A 16,567-nucleotide genomic window follows, 5' to 3' on the forward strand; every position below is an offset into this window, starting at 1 on the left:
CTCTCTCTCTCCAGGGAGTCTAACACCAGACTGGTAACACTAACCCTCCTCTCTCTCTCCAGGGAGTCTAACACCAGACTGGTAACACTAACCCTCCTCTCCTCTCTCTCCAGGGAGTCTAACACCAGACTGGTAACACTAACCCTCCTCTCCTCTCTCCAGGGAGTCTAACACCAGACTGGTAACACTAACCCTCCTCTCCTCTCTCCAGGGAGTCTAACACCAGACTGGTAACACTAACCCTCCTCTCTCTCTCCAGGGAGTCTAACACCAGACTGGTAACACTAACCCTCCTCTCCTCTCTCTCTCCAGGGAGTCTAACACCAGACTGGTAACACTAACCCTCCTCTCTCTCTCCAGGGAGTCTAACACCAGACTGGTAACACTAACCCTCCTCTCCTCTCTCTCCAGGGAGTCTAACACCAGACTGGTAACACTAACCCTCCTCTCCTCTCTCTCTCCAGGGAGTCTAACACCAGACTGGTAACACTAACCCTCCTCTCCTCTCTCTCTCCAGGGAGTCTAACACCAGACTGGTAACACTAACCCTCCTCTCTCTCTCCAGGGAGTCTAACACCAGACTGGTAACACTAACCCTCCTCTCTCTCTCCAGGGAGTCTAACACCAGACTGGTAACACTAACCCTCCTCTCTCTCTCCAGGGAGTCTAACACCAGACTGGTAACACTAACCCTCCTCTCCTCTCTCTCCAGGGAGTCTAACACCAGACTGGTAACACTAACCCTCCTCTCCTCTCCTCTCCAGGGAGTCTAACACCAGACTGGTAACACTAACCCTCCTCTCCTCTCTCTCCAGGGAGTCTAACACCAGACTGGTAACACTAACCCTCCTCTCCTCTCTCTCCAGGGAGTCTAACACCAGACTGGTAACACTAACCCTCCTCTCCTCTCTCTCTCCAGGGAGTCTAACACCAGACTGGTAACACTAACCCTCCTCTCCTCTCTCCAGGGAGTCTAACACCAGACTGGTAACACTAACCCTCCTCTCCTCTCCTCTCCAGGGAGTCTAACACCAGACTGGTAACACTAACCCTCCTCTCCTCTCTCTCTCCAGGGAGTCTAACACCAGACTGGTAACACTAACCCTCCTCTCCTCTCTCCAGGGAGTCTAACACCAGACTGGTAACACTAACCCTCCTCTCCTCTCTCTCTCCAGGGAGTCTAACACCAGACTGGTAACACTAACCCTCCTCTCTCTCTCCAGGGAGTCTAACACCAGACTGGTAACACTAACCCTCCTCTCCTCTCTCTCTCCAGGGAGTCTAACACCAGACTGGTAACACTAACCCTCCTCTCTCTCTCCAGGGAGTCTAACACCAGACTGGTAACACTAACCCTCCTCTCCTCTCTCTCCAGGGAGTCTAACACCAGACTGGTAACACTAACCCTCCTCTCCTCTCTCCAGGGAGTCTAACACCAGACTGGTAACACTAACCCTCCTCTCTCTCTCTCCAGGGAGTCTAACACCAGACTGGTAACACTAACCCTCCTCTCTCTCTCCAGGGAGTCTAACACCAGACTGGTAACACTAACCCTCCTCTCCTCTCTCTCTCCAGGGAGTCTAACACCAGACTGGTAACACTAACCCTCCTCTCTCTCTCCAGGGAGTCTAACACCAGACTGGTAACACTAACCCTCCTCTCCTCTCTCTCCAGGGAGTCTAACACCAGACTGGTAACACTAACCCTCCTCTCCTCTCTCTCTCCAGGGAGTCTAACACCAGACTGGTAACACTAACCCTCCTCTCCTCTCTCTCCAGGGAGTCTAACACCAGACTGGTAACACTAACCCTCCTCTCCTCTCTCCAGGGAGTCTAACACCAGACTGGTAACACTAACCCTCCTCTCCTCTCTCCAGGGAGTCTAACACCAGACTGGTAACACTAACCCTCCTCTCCTCTCTCTCCAGGGAGTCTAACACCAGACTGGTAACACTAACCCTCCTCTCCTCTCTCCAGGGAGTCTAACACCAGACTGGTAACACTAACCCTCCTCTCCTCTCTCTCCAGGGAGTCTAACACCAGACTGGTAACACTAACCCTCCTCTCCTCTCTCTCCAGGGAGTCTAACACCAGACTGGTAACACTAACCCTCCTCTCCCTCTCTCTCCAGGGAGTCTAACACCAGACTGGTAACACTAACCCTCCTCTCCTCTCTCTCCAGGGAGTCTAACACCAGACTGGTAACACTAACCCTCCTCTCCTCTCCTCTCCAGGGAGTCTAACACCAGACTGGTAACACTAACCCTCCTCTCCTCTCTCTCTCCAGGGAGTCTAACACCAGACTGGTAACACTAACCCTCCTCTCCTCTCTCTCCAGGGAGTCTAACACCAGACTGGTAACACTAACCCTCCTCTCTCTCTCTCCAGGGAGTCTAACACCAGACTGGTAACACTAACCCTCCTCTCTCTCTCCAGGGAGTCTAACACCAGACTGGTAACACTAACCCTCCTCTCTCTCTCCAGGGAGTCTAACACCAGACTGGTAACACTAACCCTCCTCTCCTCTCTCTCTCCAGGGAGTCTAACACCAGACTGGTAACACTAACCCTCCTCTCCTCTCTCTCCAGGGAGTCTAACACCAGACTGGTAACACTAACCCTCCTCTCTCTCTCCAGGGAGTCTAACACCAGACTGGTAACACTAACCCTCCTCTCCTCTCTCCAGGGAGTCTAACACCAGACTGGTAACACTAACCCTCCTCTCTCTCTCTCTCCAGGGAGTCTAACACCAGACTGGTAACACTAACCCTCCTCTCTCTCTCCAGGGAGTCTAACACCAGACTGGTAACACTAACCCTCCTCTCCTCTCTCCAGGGAGTCTAACACCAGACTGGTAACACTAACCCTCCTCTCCTCTCTCTCCAGGGAGTCTAACACCAGACTGGTAACACTAACCCTCCTCTCCTCTCTCTCTCCAGGGAGTCTAACACCAGACTGGTAACACTAACCCTCCTCTCCTCTCCTCTCCAGGGAGTCTAACACCAGACTGGTAACACTAACCCTCCTCTCCTCTCTCCAGGGAGTCTAACACCAGACTGGTAACACTAACCCTCCTCTCTCTCTCCAGGGAGTCTAACACCAGACTGGTAACACTAACCCTCCTCTCTCTCTCCAGGGAGTCTAACACCAGACTGGTAACACTAACCCTCCTCTCCTCTCTCTCTCCAGGGAGTCTAACACCAGACTGGTAACACTAACCCTCCTCTCCTCTCTCTCCAGGGAGTCTAACACCAGACTGGTAACACTAACCCTCCTCTCCTCTCTCTCTCCAGGGAGTCTAACACCAGACTGGTAACACTAACCCTCCTCTCTCTCTCCAGGGAGTCTAACACCAGACTGGTAACACTAACCCTCCTCTCCTCTCTCCAGGGAGTCTAACACCAGACTGGTAACACTAACCCTCCTCTCCTCTCTCCAGGGAGTCTAACACCAGACTGGTAACACTAACCCTCCTCTCTCTCTCTCCAGGGAGTCTAACACCAGACTGGTAACACTAACCCTCCTCTCCTCTCTCCAGGGAGTCTAACACCAGACTGGTAACACTAACCCTCCTCTCTCTCTCCAGGGAGTCTAACACCAGACTGGTAACACTAACCCTCCTCTCCTCTCTCCAGGGAGTCTAACACCAGACTGGTAACACTAACCCTCCTCTCCTCTCTCTCCAGGGAGTCTAACACCAGACTGGTAACACTAACCCTCCTCTCCTCTCTCCAGGGAGTCTAACACCAGACTGGTAACACTAACCCTCCTCTCCTCTCTCTCCAGGGAGTCTAACACCAGACTGGTAACACTAACCCTCCTCTCCTCTCCTCTCCAGGGAGTCTAACACCAGACTGGTAACACTAACCCTCCTCTCTCTCTCTCCAGGGAGTCTAACACCAGACTGGTAACACTAACCCTCCTCTCCTCTCTCCAGGGAGTCTAACACCAGACTGGTAACACTAACCCTCCTCTCCTCTCTCCAGGGAGTCTAACACCAGACTGGTAACACTAACCCTCCTCTCCTCTCTCCAGGGAGTCTAACACCAGACTGGTAACACTAACCCTCCTCTCCTCTCTCTCCAGGGAGTCTAACACCAGACTGGTAACACTAACCCTCCTCTCCTCTCTCCAGGGAGTCTAACACCAGACTGGTAACACTAACCCTCCTCTCTCTCTCCAGGGAGTCTAACACCAGACTGGTAACACTAACCCTCCTCTCTCTCTCTCCAGGGAGTCTAACACCAGACTGGTAACACTAACCCTCCTCTCCTCTCTCTCTCCAGGGAGTCTAACACCAGACTGGTAACACTAACCCTCCTCTCCTCTCTCTCCAGGGAGTCTAACACCAGACTGGTAACACTAACCCTCCTCTCCTCTCTCCAGGGAGTCTAACACCAGACTGGTAACACTAACCCTCCTCTCCTCTCTCTCCAGGGAGTCTAACACCAGACTGGTAACACTAACCCTCCTCTCTCTCTCCAGGGAGTCTAACACCAGACTGGTAACACTAACCCTCCTCTCCTCTCTCTCCAGGGAGTCTAACACCAGACTGGTAACACTAACCCTCCTCTCCTCTCTCTCCAGGGAGTCTAACACCAGACTGGTAACACTAACCCTCCTCTCCTCTCTCTCTCCAGGGAGTCTAACACCAGACTGGTAACACTAACCCTCCTCTCTCTCTCCAGGGAGTCTAACACCAGACTGGTAACACTAACCCTCCTCTCCTCTCTCTCTCCAGGGAGTCTAACACCAGACTGGTAACACTAACCCTCCTCTCTCTCTCCAGGGAGTCTAACACCAGACTGGTAACACTAACCCTCCTCTCCTCTCTCTCCAGGGAGTCTAACACCAGACTGGTAACACTAACCCTCCTCTCTCTCTCCAGGGAGTCTAACACCAGACTGGTAACACTAACCCTCCTCTCCTCTCTCTCTCCAGGGAGTCTAACACCAGACTGGTAACACTAACCCTCCTCTCTCTCTCTCTCCAGGGAGTCTAACACCAGACTGGTAACACTAACCCTCCTCTCCTCTCTCTCCAGGGAGTCTAACACCAGACTGGTAACACTAACCCTCCTCTCTCTCTCCAGGGAGTCTAACACCAGACTGGTAACACTAACCCTCCTCTCCTCTCTCTCCAGGGAGTCTAACACCAGACTGGTAACACTAACCCTCCTCTCCTCTCCTCTCCAGGGAGTCTAACACCAGACTGGTAACACTAACCCTCCTCTCCTCTCTCTCTCCAGGGAGTCTAACACCAGACTGGTAACACTAACCCTCCTCTCCTCTCTCTCCAGGGAGTCTAACACCAGACTGGTAACACTAACCCTCCTCTCTCTCTCCAGGGAGTCTAACACCAGACTGGTAACACTAACCCTCCTCTCTCTCTCCAGGGAGTCTAACACCAGACTGGTAACACTAACCCTCCTCTCTCTCTCCAGGGAGTCTAACACCAGACTGGTAACACTAACCCTCCTCTCCTCTCTCTCCAGGGAGTCTAACACCAGACTGGTAACACTAACCCTCCTCTCTCTCTCCAGGGAGTCTAACACCAGACTGGTAACACTAACCCTCCTCTCCTCTCTCTCTCCAGGGAGTCTAACACCAGACTGGTAACACTAACCCTCCTCTCTCTCTCCAGGGAGTCTAACACCAGACTGGTAACACTAACCCTCCTCTCCTCTCTCTCCAGGGAGTCTAACACCAGACTGGTAACACTAACCCTCCTCTCCTCTCTCTCTCCAGGGAGTCTAACACCAGACTGGTAACACTAACCCTCCTCTCCTCTCTCCAGGGAGTCTAACACCAGACTGGTAACACTAACCCTCCTCTCTCTCTCCAGGGAGTCTAACACCAGACTGGTAACACTAACCCTCCTCTCCTCTCTCCAGGGAGTCTAACACCAGACTGGTAACACTAACCCTCCTCTCTCTCTCCAGGGAGTCTAACACCAGACTGGTAACACTAACCCTCCTCTCCTCTCTCCAGGGAGTCTAACACCAGACTGGTAACACTAACCCTCCTCTCTCTCTCTCCAGGGAGTCTAACACCAGACTGGTAACACTAACCCTCCTCTCCTCTCTCCAGGGAGTCTAACACCAGACTGGTAACACTAACCCTCCTCTCTCTCTCTCCAGGGAGTCTAACACCAGACTGGTAACACTAACCCTCCTCTCTCTCTCCAGGGAGTCTAACACCAGACTGGTAACACTAACCCTCCTCTCCTCTCTCTCCAGGGAGTCTAACACCAGACTGGTAACACTAACCCTCCTCTCCTCTCTCTCTCCAGGGAGTCTAACACCAGACTGGTAACACTAACCCTCCTCTCCTCTCTCTCCAGGGAGTCTAACACCAGACTGGTAACACTAACCCTCCTCTCCTCTCCTCTCCAGGGAGTCTAACACCAGACTGGTAACACTAACCCTCCTCTCTCTCTCCAGGGAGTCTAACACCAGACTGGTAACACTAACCCTCCTCTCCTCTCTCTCTCCAGGGAGTCTAACACCAGACTGGTAACACTAACCCTCCTCTCTCTCTCCAGGGAGTCTAACACCAGACTGGTAACACTAACCCTCCTCTCTCTCTCCAGGGAGTCTAACACCAGACTGGTAACACTAACCCTCCTCTCTCTCTCCAGGGAGTCTAACACCAGACTGGTAACACTAACCCTCCTCTCCTCTCCTCTCCAGGGAGTCTAACACCAGACTGGTAACACTAACCCTCCTCTCCTCTCTCCAGGGAGTCTAACACCAGACTGGTAACACTAACCCTCCTCTCTCTCTCCAGGGAGTCTAACACCAGACTGGTAACACTAACCCTCCTCTCTCTCTCCAGGGAGTCTAACACCAGACTGGTAACACTAACCCTCCTCTCTCTCTCTCTCCAGGGAGTCTAACACCAGACTGGTAACACTAACCCTCCTCTCTCTCTCCAGGGAGTCTAACACCAGACTGGTAACACTAACCCTCCTCTCCTCTCTCTCTCCAGGGAGTCTAACACCAGACTGGTAACACTAACCCTCCTCTCTCTCTCTCCAGGGAGTCTAACACCAGACTGGTAACACTAACCCTCCTCTCCTCTCTCTCTCCAGGGAGTCTAACACCAGACTGGTAACACTAACCCTCCTCTCCTCTCTCTCTCCAGGGAGTCTAACACCAGACTGGTAACACTAACCCTCCTCTCCTCTCTCCAGGGAGTCTAACACCAGACTGGTAACACTAACCCTCCTCTCCTCTCTCCAGGGAGTCTAACACCAGACTGGTAACACTAACCCTCCTCTCCTCTCTCCAGGGAGTCTAACACCAGACTGGTAACACTAACCCTCCTCTCCTCTCTCCAGGGAGTCTAACACCAGACTGGTAACACTAACCCTCCTCTCCTCTCTCCAGGGAGTCTAACACCAGACTGGTAACACTAACCCTCCTCTCCTCTCTCTCTCCAGGGAGTCTAACACCAGACTGGTAACACTAACCCTCCTCTCCTCTCTCCAGGGAGTCTAACACCAGACTGGTAACACTAACCCTCCTCTCCTCTCTCTCTCCAGGGAGTCTAACACCAGACTGGTAACACTAACCCTCCTCTCTCTCTCCAGGGAGTCTAACACCAGACTGGTAACACTAACCCTCCTCTCCTCTCTCTCTCCAGGGAGTCTAACACCAGACTGGTAACACTAACCCTCCTCTCCTCTCTCTCTCCAGGGAGTCTAACACCAGACTGGTAACACTAACCCTCCTCTCCTCTCTCTCTCCAGGGAGTCTAACACCAGACTGGTAACACTAACCCTCCTCTCCTCTCTCTCTCCAGGGAGTCTAACACCAGACTGGTAACACTAACCCTCCTCTCTCTCTCCAGGGAGTCTAACACCAGACTGGTAACACTAACCCTCCTCTCTCTCTCTCTCCAGGGAGTCTAACACCAGACTGGTAACACTAACCCTCCTCTCTCTCTCCAGGGAGTCTAACACCAGACTGGTAACACTAACCCTCCTCTCCTCTCCTCTCCAGGGAGTCTAACACCAGACTGGTAACACTAACCCTCCTCTCCTCTCTCTCTCCAGGGAGTCTAACACCAGACTGGTAACACTAACCCTCCTCTCCTCTCTCCAGGGAGTCTAACACCAGACTGGTAACACTAACCCTCCTCTCTCTCTCCAGGGAGTCTAACACCAGACTGGTAACACTAACCCTCCTCTCTCTCTCCAGGGAGTCTAACACCAGACTGGTAACACTAACCCTCCTCTCCTCTCTCTCTCCAGGGAGTCTAACACCAGACTGGTAACACTAACCCTCCTCTCCTCTCTCTCTCCAGGGAGTCTAACACCAGACTGGTAACACTAACCCTCCTCTCCTCTCTCTCTCCAGGGAGTCTAACACCAGACTGGTAACACTAACCCTCCTCTCTCTCTCCAGGGAGTCTAACACCAGACTGGTAACACTAACCCTCCTCTCTCTCTCTCTCCAGGGAGTCTAACACCAGACTGGTAACACTAACCCTCCTCTCCTCTCTCTCTCCAGGGAGTCTAACACCAGACTGGTAACACTAACCCTCCTCTCCTCTCTCTCTCCAGGGAGTCTAACACCAGACTGGTAACACTAACCCTCCTCTCCTCTCCTCTCCAGGGAGTCTAACACCAGACTGGTAACACTAACCCTCCTCTCCTCTCTCTCTCCAGGGAGTCTAACACCAGACTGGTAACACTAACCCTCCTCTCCTCTCCTCTCCAGGGAGTCTAACACCAGACTGGTAACACTAACCCTCCTCTCCTCTCTCTCTCCAGGGAGTCTAACACCAGACTGGTAACACTAACCCTCCTCTCCTCTCTCTCCAGGGAGTCTAACACCAGACTGGTAACACTAACCCTCCTCTCCTCTCCTCTCCAGGGAGTCTAACACCAGACTGGTAACACTAACCCTCCTCTCCTCTCTCTCTCCAGGGAGTCTAACACCAGACTGGTAACACTAACCCTCCTCTCCTCTCTCTCTCCAGGGAGTCTAACACCAGACTGGTAACACTAACCCTCCTCTCCTCTCTCTCCAGGGAGTCTAACACCAGACTGGTAACACTAACCCTCCTCTCTCTCTCCAGGGAGTCTAACACCAGACTGGTAACACTAACCCTCCTCTCTCTCTCCAGGGAGTCTAACACCAGACTGGTAACACTAACCCTCCTCTCCTCTCTCTCTCCAGGGAGTCTAACACCAGACTGGTAACACTAACCCTCCTCTCCTCTTCTCTCCAGGGAGTCTAACACCAGACTGGTAACACTAACCCTCCTCTCTCTCTCCAGGGAGTCTAACACCAGACTGGTAACACTAACCCTCCTCTCTCTCTCCAGGGAGTCTAACACCAGACTGGTAACACTAACCCTCCTCTCCTCTCTCTCTCCAGGGAGTCTAACACCAGACTGGTAACACTAACCCTCCTCTCTCTCTCCAGGGAGTCTAACACCAGACTGGTAACACTAACCCTCCTCTCTCTCTCCAGGGAGTCTAACACCAGACTGGTAACACTAACCCTCCTCTCCTCTCCTCTCCAGGGAGTCTAACACCAGACTGGTAACACTAACCCTCCTCTCCTCTCTCTCTCCAGGGAGTCTAACACCAGACTGGTAACACTAACCCTCCTCTCCTCTCTCTCTCCAGGGAGTCTAACACCAGACTGGTAACACTAACCCTCCTCTCCTCTCTCCAGGGAGTCTAACACCAGACTGGTAACACTAACCCTCCTCTCTCTCTCCAGGGAGTCTAACACCAGACTGGTAACACTAACCCTCCTCTCTCTCTCCAGGGAGTCTAACACCAGACTGGTAACACTAACCCTCCTCTCCTCTCTCTCTCCAGGGAGTCTAACACCAGACTGGTAACACTAACCCTCCTCTCCTCTCCTCTCCAGGGAGTCTAACACCAGACTGGTAACACTAACCCTCCTCTCCTCTCTCTCTCCAGGGAGTCTAACACCAGACTGGTAACACTAACCCTCCTCTCTCTCTCCAGGGAGTCTAACACCAGACTGGTAACACTAACCCTCCTCTCCTCTCTCCAGGGAGTCTAACACCAGACTGGTAACACTAACCCTCCTCTCTCTCTCCAGGGAGTCTAACACCAGACTGGTAACACTAACCCTCCTCTCCTCTCTCCAGGGAGTCTAACACCAGACTGGTAACACTAACCCTCCTCTCCTCTCTCCAGGGAGTCTAACACCAGACTGGTAACACTAACCCTCCTCTCTCTCTCCAGGGAGTCTAACACCAGACTGGTAACACTAACCCTCCTCTCTCTCTCCAGGGAGTCTAACACCAGACTGGTAACACTAACCCTCCTCTCTCTCTCCAGGGAGTCTAACACCAGACTGGTAACACTAACCCTCCTCTCTCTCTCCAGGGAGTCTAACACCAGACTGGTAACACTAACCCTCCTCTCCTCTCTCCAGGGAGTCTAACACCAGACTGGTAACACTAACCCTCCTCTCCTCTCTCCAGGGAGTCTAACACCAGACTGGTAACACTAACCCTCCTCTCCTCTCTCTCTCCAGGGAGTCTAACACCAGACTGGTAACACTAACCCTCCTCTCCTCTCTCCAGGGAGTCTAACACCAGACTGGTAACACTAACCCTCCTCTCTCTCTCCAGGGAGTCTAACACCAGACTGGTAACACTAACCCTCCTCTCCTCTCTCTCTCCAGGGAGTCTAACACCAGACTGGTAACACTAACCCTCCTCTCTCTCTCCAGGGAGTCTAACACCAGACTGGTAACACTAACCCTCCTCTCCTCTCCTCTCTCCAGGGAGTCTAACACCAGACTGGTAACACTAACCCTCCTCTCCTCTCCTCTCTCCAGGGAGTCTAACACCAGACTGGTAACACTAACCCTCTTCTCCTCTCCAGGGAGTCTAACACCAGACTGGTAACACTAACCCTCCTCTCTCTCTCCAGGGAGTCTAACACCAGACTGGTAACACTAACCCTCCTCTCTCTCTCCAGGGAGTCTAACACCAGACTGGTAACACTAACCCTCCTCTCTCTCTCCAGGGAGTCTAACACCAGACTGGTAACACTAACCCTCCTCTCCTCTCTCTCTCCAGGGAGTCTAACACCAGACTGGTAACACTAACCCTCCTCTCCTCTCCAGGGAGTCTAACACCAGACTGGTAACACTAACCCTCCTCTCCTCTCTCTCTCCAGGGAGTCTAACACCAGACTGGTAACACTAACCCTCCTCTCCTCTCTCTCTCCAGGGAGTCTAACACCAGACTGGTAACACTAACCCTCCTCTCCTCTCTCTCTCCAGGGAGTCTAACACCAGACTGGTAACACTAACCCTCCTCTCCTCTCCAGGGAGTCTAACACCAGACTGGTAACACTAACCCTCCTCTCCTCTCTCCAGGGAGTCTAACACCAGACTGGTAACACTAACCCTCCTCTCCTCTCTCTCTCCAGGGAGTCTAACACCAGACTGGTAACACTAACCCTCCTCTCCTCTCTCTCTCCAGGGAGTCTAACACCAGACTGGTAACACTAACCCTCCTCTCCTCTCTCCAGGGAGTCTAACACCAGACTGGTAACACTAACCCTCCTCTCCTCTCCAGGGAGTCTAACACCAGACTGGTAACACTAACCCTCCTCTCCTCTCTCCAGGGAGTCTAACACCAGACTGGTAACACTAACCCTCCTCTCTCTCTCCAGGGAGTCTAACACCAGACTGGTAACACTAACCCTCCTCTCCTCTCCTCTCCAGGGAGTCTAACACCAGACTGGTAACACTAACCCTCCTCTCCTCTCTCTCTCCAGGGAGTCTAACACCAGACTGGTAACACTAACCCTCCTCTCCTCTCCTCTCCAGGGAGTCTAACACCAGACTGGTAACACTAACCCTCCTCTCTCTCTCCAGGGAGTCTAACACCAGACTGGTAACACTAACCCTCCTCTCTCTCTCCAGGGAGTCTAACACCAGACTGGTAACACTAACCCTCCTCTCCTCTCTCTCTCTCCAGGGAGTCTAACACCAGACTGGTAACACTAACCCTCCTCTCCTCTCCTCTCTCCAGGGAGTCTAACACCAGACTGGTAACACTAACCCTCCTCTCTCTCTCCAGGGAGTCTAACACCAGACTGGTAACACTAACCCTCCTCTCCTCTCCAGGGAGTCTAACACCAGACTGGTAACACTAACCCTCCTCTCTCTCTCCAGGGAGTCTAACACCAGACTGGTAACACTAACCCTCCTCTCTCTCTCCAGGGAGTCTAACACCAGACTGGTAACACTAACCCTCCTCTCTCTCTCTCTCTCCAGGGAGTCTAACACCAGACTGGTAACACTAACCCTCCTCTCCTCTCCAGGGAGTCTAACACCAGACTGGTAACACTAACCCTCCTCTCCTCTCTCTCTCCAGGGAGTCTAACACCAGACTGGTAACACTAACCCTCCTCTCCTCTCCAGGGAGTCTAACACCAGACTGGTAACACTAACCCTCCTCTCCTCTCTCCAGGGAGTCTAACACCAGACTGGTAACACTAACCCTCCTCTCCTCTCTCTCTCTCCAGGGAGTCTAACACCAGACTGGTAACACTAACCCTCCTCTCCTCTCCTCTCCAGGGAGTCTAACACCAGACTGGTAACACTAACCCTCCTCTCCTCTCCAGGGAGTCTAACACCAGACTGGTAACACTAACCCTCCTCTCTCTCTCCAGGGAGTCTAACACCAGACTGGTAACACTAACCCTCCTCTCCTCTCTCCAGGGAGTCTAACACCAGACTGGTAACACTAACCCTCCTCTCCTCTCCTCTCCAGGGAGTCTAACACCAGACTGGTAACACTAACCCTCCTCTCCTCTCCTCTCGCCAGGGAGTCTAACACCAGACTGGTAACACTAACCCTCCTCTCCTCTCTCCAGGGAGTCTAACACCAGACTGGTAACACTAACCCTCCTCTCCTCTCTCCAGGGAGTCTAACACCAGACTGGTAACACTAACCCTCCTCTCCTCTCCAGGGAGTCTAACACCAGACTGGTAACACTAACCCTCCTCTCCTCTCCTCTCTCCAGGGAGTCTAACACCAGACTGGTAACACTAACCCTCCTCTCTCTCTCCAGGGAGTCTAACACCAGACTGGTAACACTAACCCTCCTCTCCTCTCTCTCTCCAGGGAGTCTAACACCAGACTGGTAACACTAACCCTCCTCTCCTCTCTCTCTCCAGGGAGTCTAACACCAGACTGGTAACACTAACCCTCCTCTCCTCTCCTCTCTCCAGGGAGTCTAACACCAGACTGGTAACACTAACCCTCCTCTCCTCTCTCTCTCCAGGGAGTCTAACACCAGACTGGTAACACTAACCCTCCTCTCCTCTCTCTCTCCAGGGAGTCTAACACCAGACTGGTAACACTAACCCTCCTCTCCTCTCTCCAGGGAGTCTAACACCAGACTGGTAACACTAACCCTCCTCTCCTCTCTCCAGGGAGTCTAACACCAGACTGGTAACACTAACCCTCCTCTCCTCTCTCCAGGGAGTCTAACACCAGACTGGTAACACTAACCCTCCTCTCCTCTCTCTCTCCAGGGAGTCTAACACCAGACTGGTAACACTAACCCTCCTCTCCTCTCTCTCTCCAGGGAGTCTAACACCAGACTGGTAACACTAACCCTCCTCTCCTCTCTCCAGGGAGTCTAACACCAGACTGGTAACACTAACCCTCCTCTCTCTCTCTCTCCAGGGAGTCTAACACCAGACTGGTAACACTAACCCTCTTCTCCTCTCTCTCTCCAGGGAGTCTAACACCAGACTGGTAACACTAACCCTCCTCTCCTCTCTCTCTCCAGGGAGTCTAACACCAGACTGGTAACACTAACCCTCCTCTCCTCTCCTCTCTCCAGGGAGTCTAACACCAGACTGGTAACACTAACCCTCCTCTCCTCTCCTCTCTCCAGGGAGTCTAACACCAGACTGGTAACACTAACCCTCCTCTCTCTCTCCAGGGAGTCTAACACCAGACTGGTAACACTAACCCTCCTCTCCTCTCCTCTCCAGGGAGTCTAACACCAGACTGGTAACACTAACCCTCCTCTCCTCTCCTCTCCAGGGAGTCTAACACCAGACTGGTAACACTAACCCTCCTCTCTCTCTCTCCAGGGAGTCTAACACCAGACTGGTAACACTAACCCTCCTCCTCCTCCTCCTCCTCTCCTCTCTCTCTCCAGGGAGTCTAACACCAGACTGGTAACACTAACCCTCCTCTCTCTCTCTCCAGGGAGTCTAACACCAGACTGGTAACACTAACCCTCCTCTCCTCTCCTCTCTCCAGGGAGTCTAACACCAGACTGGTAACACTAACCCTCCTCCTCCTCCTCCTCCTCTCCTCTCTCCAGGGCGTCTAACACCAGGCTGGTAGCAGCAGTTGGCAGCAGGAACGGGACAGAGGAGACTAAACTCATGGTGCTGGATTTTGACCTCACTGACAACCACAAGTGATGTCATCAAAGAGGGACGGGGTTTCATCAGGAGAGGAGGTCATGTCATTGGATAAGGATGTGCGGTAACCAATATCCTCATAAGTGGAAGGAGAACTTGTGATGACGATGATGATAATGAGAGGGGAGATGGAGGAGGTGTCGTTTGACAGAGGAACATGTAAGAATCCTCAAATGGAAGGACTGAGTGCCATTTTAATAGGAGGTACCAACATACCACAAACCAGGAGACGACTCAGAAATGTCCCACATTTTCTCACCACATCCCTGCGGAAACATTTTCTGGCTGACCTAAAACACTGCTGGAAACTGGTATAATGGTGAAGAACCGGTACACAGGATCAACTTTGAATCTTCTGCGACCGGAGAAATCCATGAGGTCCCACTAAGGCCATACGACTAACTGACAGGCCATACGACTAACTGACAGGCCATACGACTAACTGACAGGCCATACGGCTAACTGACAGGCCATACGGCTAACTGACAGGCCATACGGCTAACTGACAGGCCATACGGCTAACTGACAGGCCATACGGCTAACTGACAGGCCATACGGCTAACTGACAGGCCATACGGCTAACTGACAGGCCATACCGCTAACTGACAGGCCATACCGCTAACTGACAGGCCATACGGCTAACTGACAGGCCATGCGGCTAACTGACAGGCCATGCGGCTAACTGACAGGCCATACGGCTAACTGACAGGCCATACGGCTAACTGACAGGCCATACGGCTAACTGACAGGCCATACGGCTAACTGACAGGCCATACGGCTAACTGACAGGCCATACGGCTAACTGACAGGCCATACGACTAACTGACAGGCCATACGACTAACTGACAGGCCATACGGCTAACTGACAGGCCATACGGCTAACTGACAGGCCATACCACTGACTGACAGGCCATACCAATGACTGACAGGCCATACGACTAACTGACAGGCCATACCACTAACTGACAGGCCATACGACTAACTGACAGGCCATACGACTAACTGACAGGCCATACCGCTAACTGACAGGCCATACCGCTAACTGACAGGCCATACGGCTAACTGACAGGCCATACGACTAACTGACAGGCCATACGACTAACTGACAGGCCATACGACTAACTGACAGGCCATACGACTAACTGACAGGCCATACGGCTAACTGACAGGCCATGCCGCTAACTGACAGGCCATACCGCTGACTGACAGGCCATACCACTGGCTGACAGGCCATACCACTGACTGACAGGCCATACGACTAACTGACAGGCCATACGACTAACTGACAGGCCATACGACTAACTGACAGGCCATACGACTAACTGACAGGCCATACGACTAACTGACAGGCCATACGACTAACTGACAGGCCATACGACTAACTGACAGGCCATACGACTAACTGACAGGCCATACGACTAACTGACAGGCCATACGACTAACTGACAGGCCATACGACTAACTGACAGGCCATACGACTAACTGACAGGCCATACGACTAACTGACAGGCCATACGACTAACTGACAGGCCATACGACTAACTGACAGGCCATACGACTAACTGACAGGCCATACGACTAACTGACAGGCCATACGGCTAACTGACAGGCCATACGGCTAACTGGCAGGCCATACCACTGACTGACAGGCCATACCACTGACTGACAGGCCATACCACTGACTGACAGGCCATACCACTGACTGACAGGCCATACGACTAACTGACAGGCCATACCGCTGACTGACAGGCCATACCGCTAACTGACAGGCCATACGACTAACTGACAGGCCATACGACTAACTGACAGGCCATACCACTGACTGACAGGCCATACCGCTAACTGACAGGCCATACGGCTAACTGACAGGCCATACCGCTAACTGACAGGCCATACGACTAACTGACAGGCCATACCACTAACTGACAGGCCATACGGCTAACTGACAGGCCATACGGCTAACTGACAGGCCATACCGCTAACTGACAGGCCATACGGCTAACTGACAGGCCATACGGCTAACTGACAGGCCATACGGCTAACTGACAGGCCATACGGCTAACTGACAGGCCATACGACTAACTGACAGGCCATACGGCTAACTG

At 52.7% G+C, this 16,567-nt stretch overlaps 1 protein-coding gene across 1 annotated transcript in view; it reads left to right on the forward strand.

The window, feature by feature from the left end:
- Positions 1-15,633, forward strand: part of LOC129864762 (F-box/WD repeat-containing protein 7-like) — a 126,722-nt gene extending 111,089 nt beyond the window's left edge. The window contains exon 13 of the mRNA XM_055937055.1: positions 14,360-15,633. Within this exon, the coding sequence (XP_055793030.1) occupies positions 14,360-14,462 (103 nt within the window). The 3' untranslated portion in view covers positions 14,463-15,633. The remainder of the gene's footprint in view (positions 1-14,359) is intronic.
- The last annotated feature ends 934 nt before the right edge of the window (positions 15,634-16,567 follow it).

This window comes from Salvelinus fontinalis, chromosome 11 (assembly GCF_029448725.1).
Source record: "Salvelinus fontinalis isolate EN_2023a chromosome 11, ASM2944872v1, whole genome shotgun sequence".
Classification (NCBI taxonomy): domain Eukaryota; kingdom Metazoa; phylum Chordata; class Actinopteri; order Salmoniformes; family Salmonidae; genus Salvelinus; species Salvelinus fontinalis.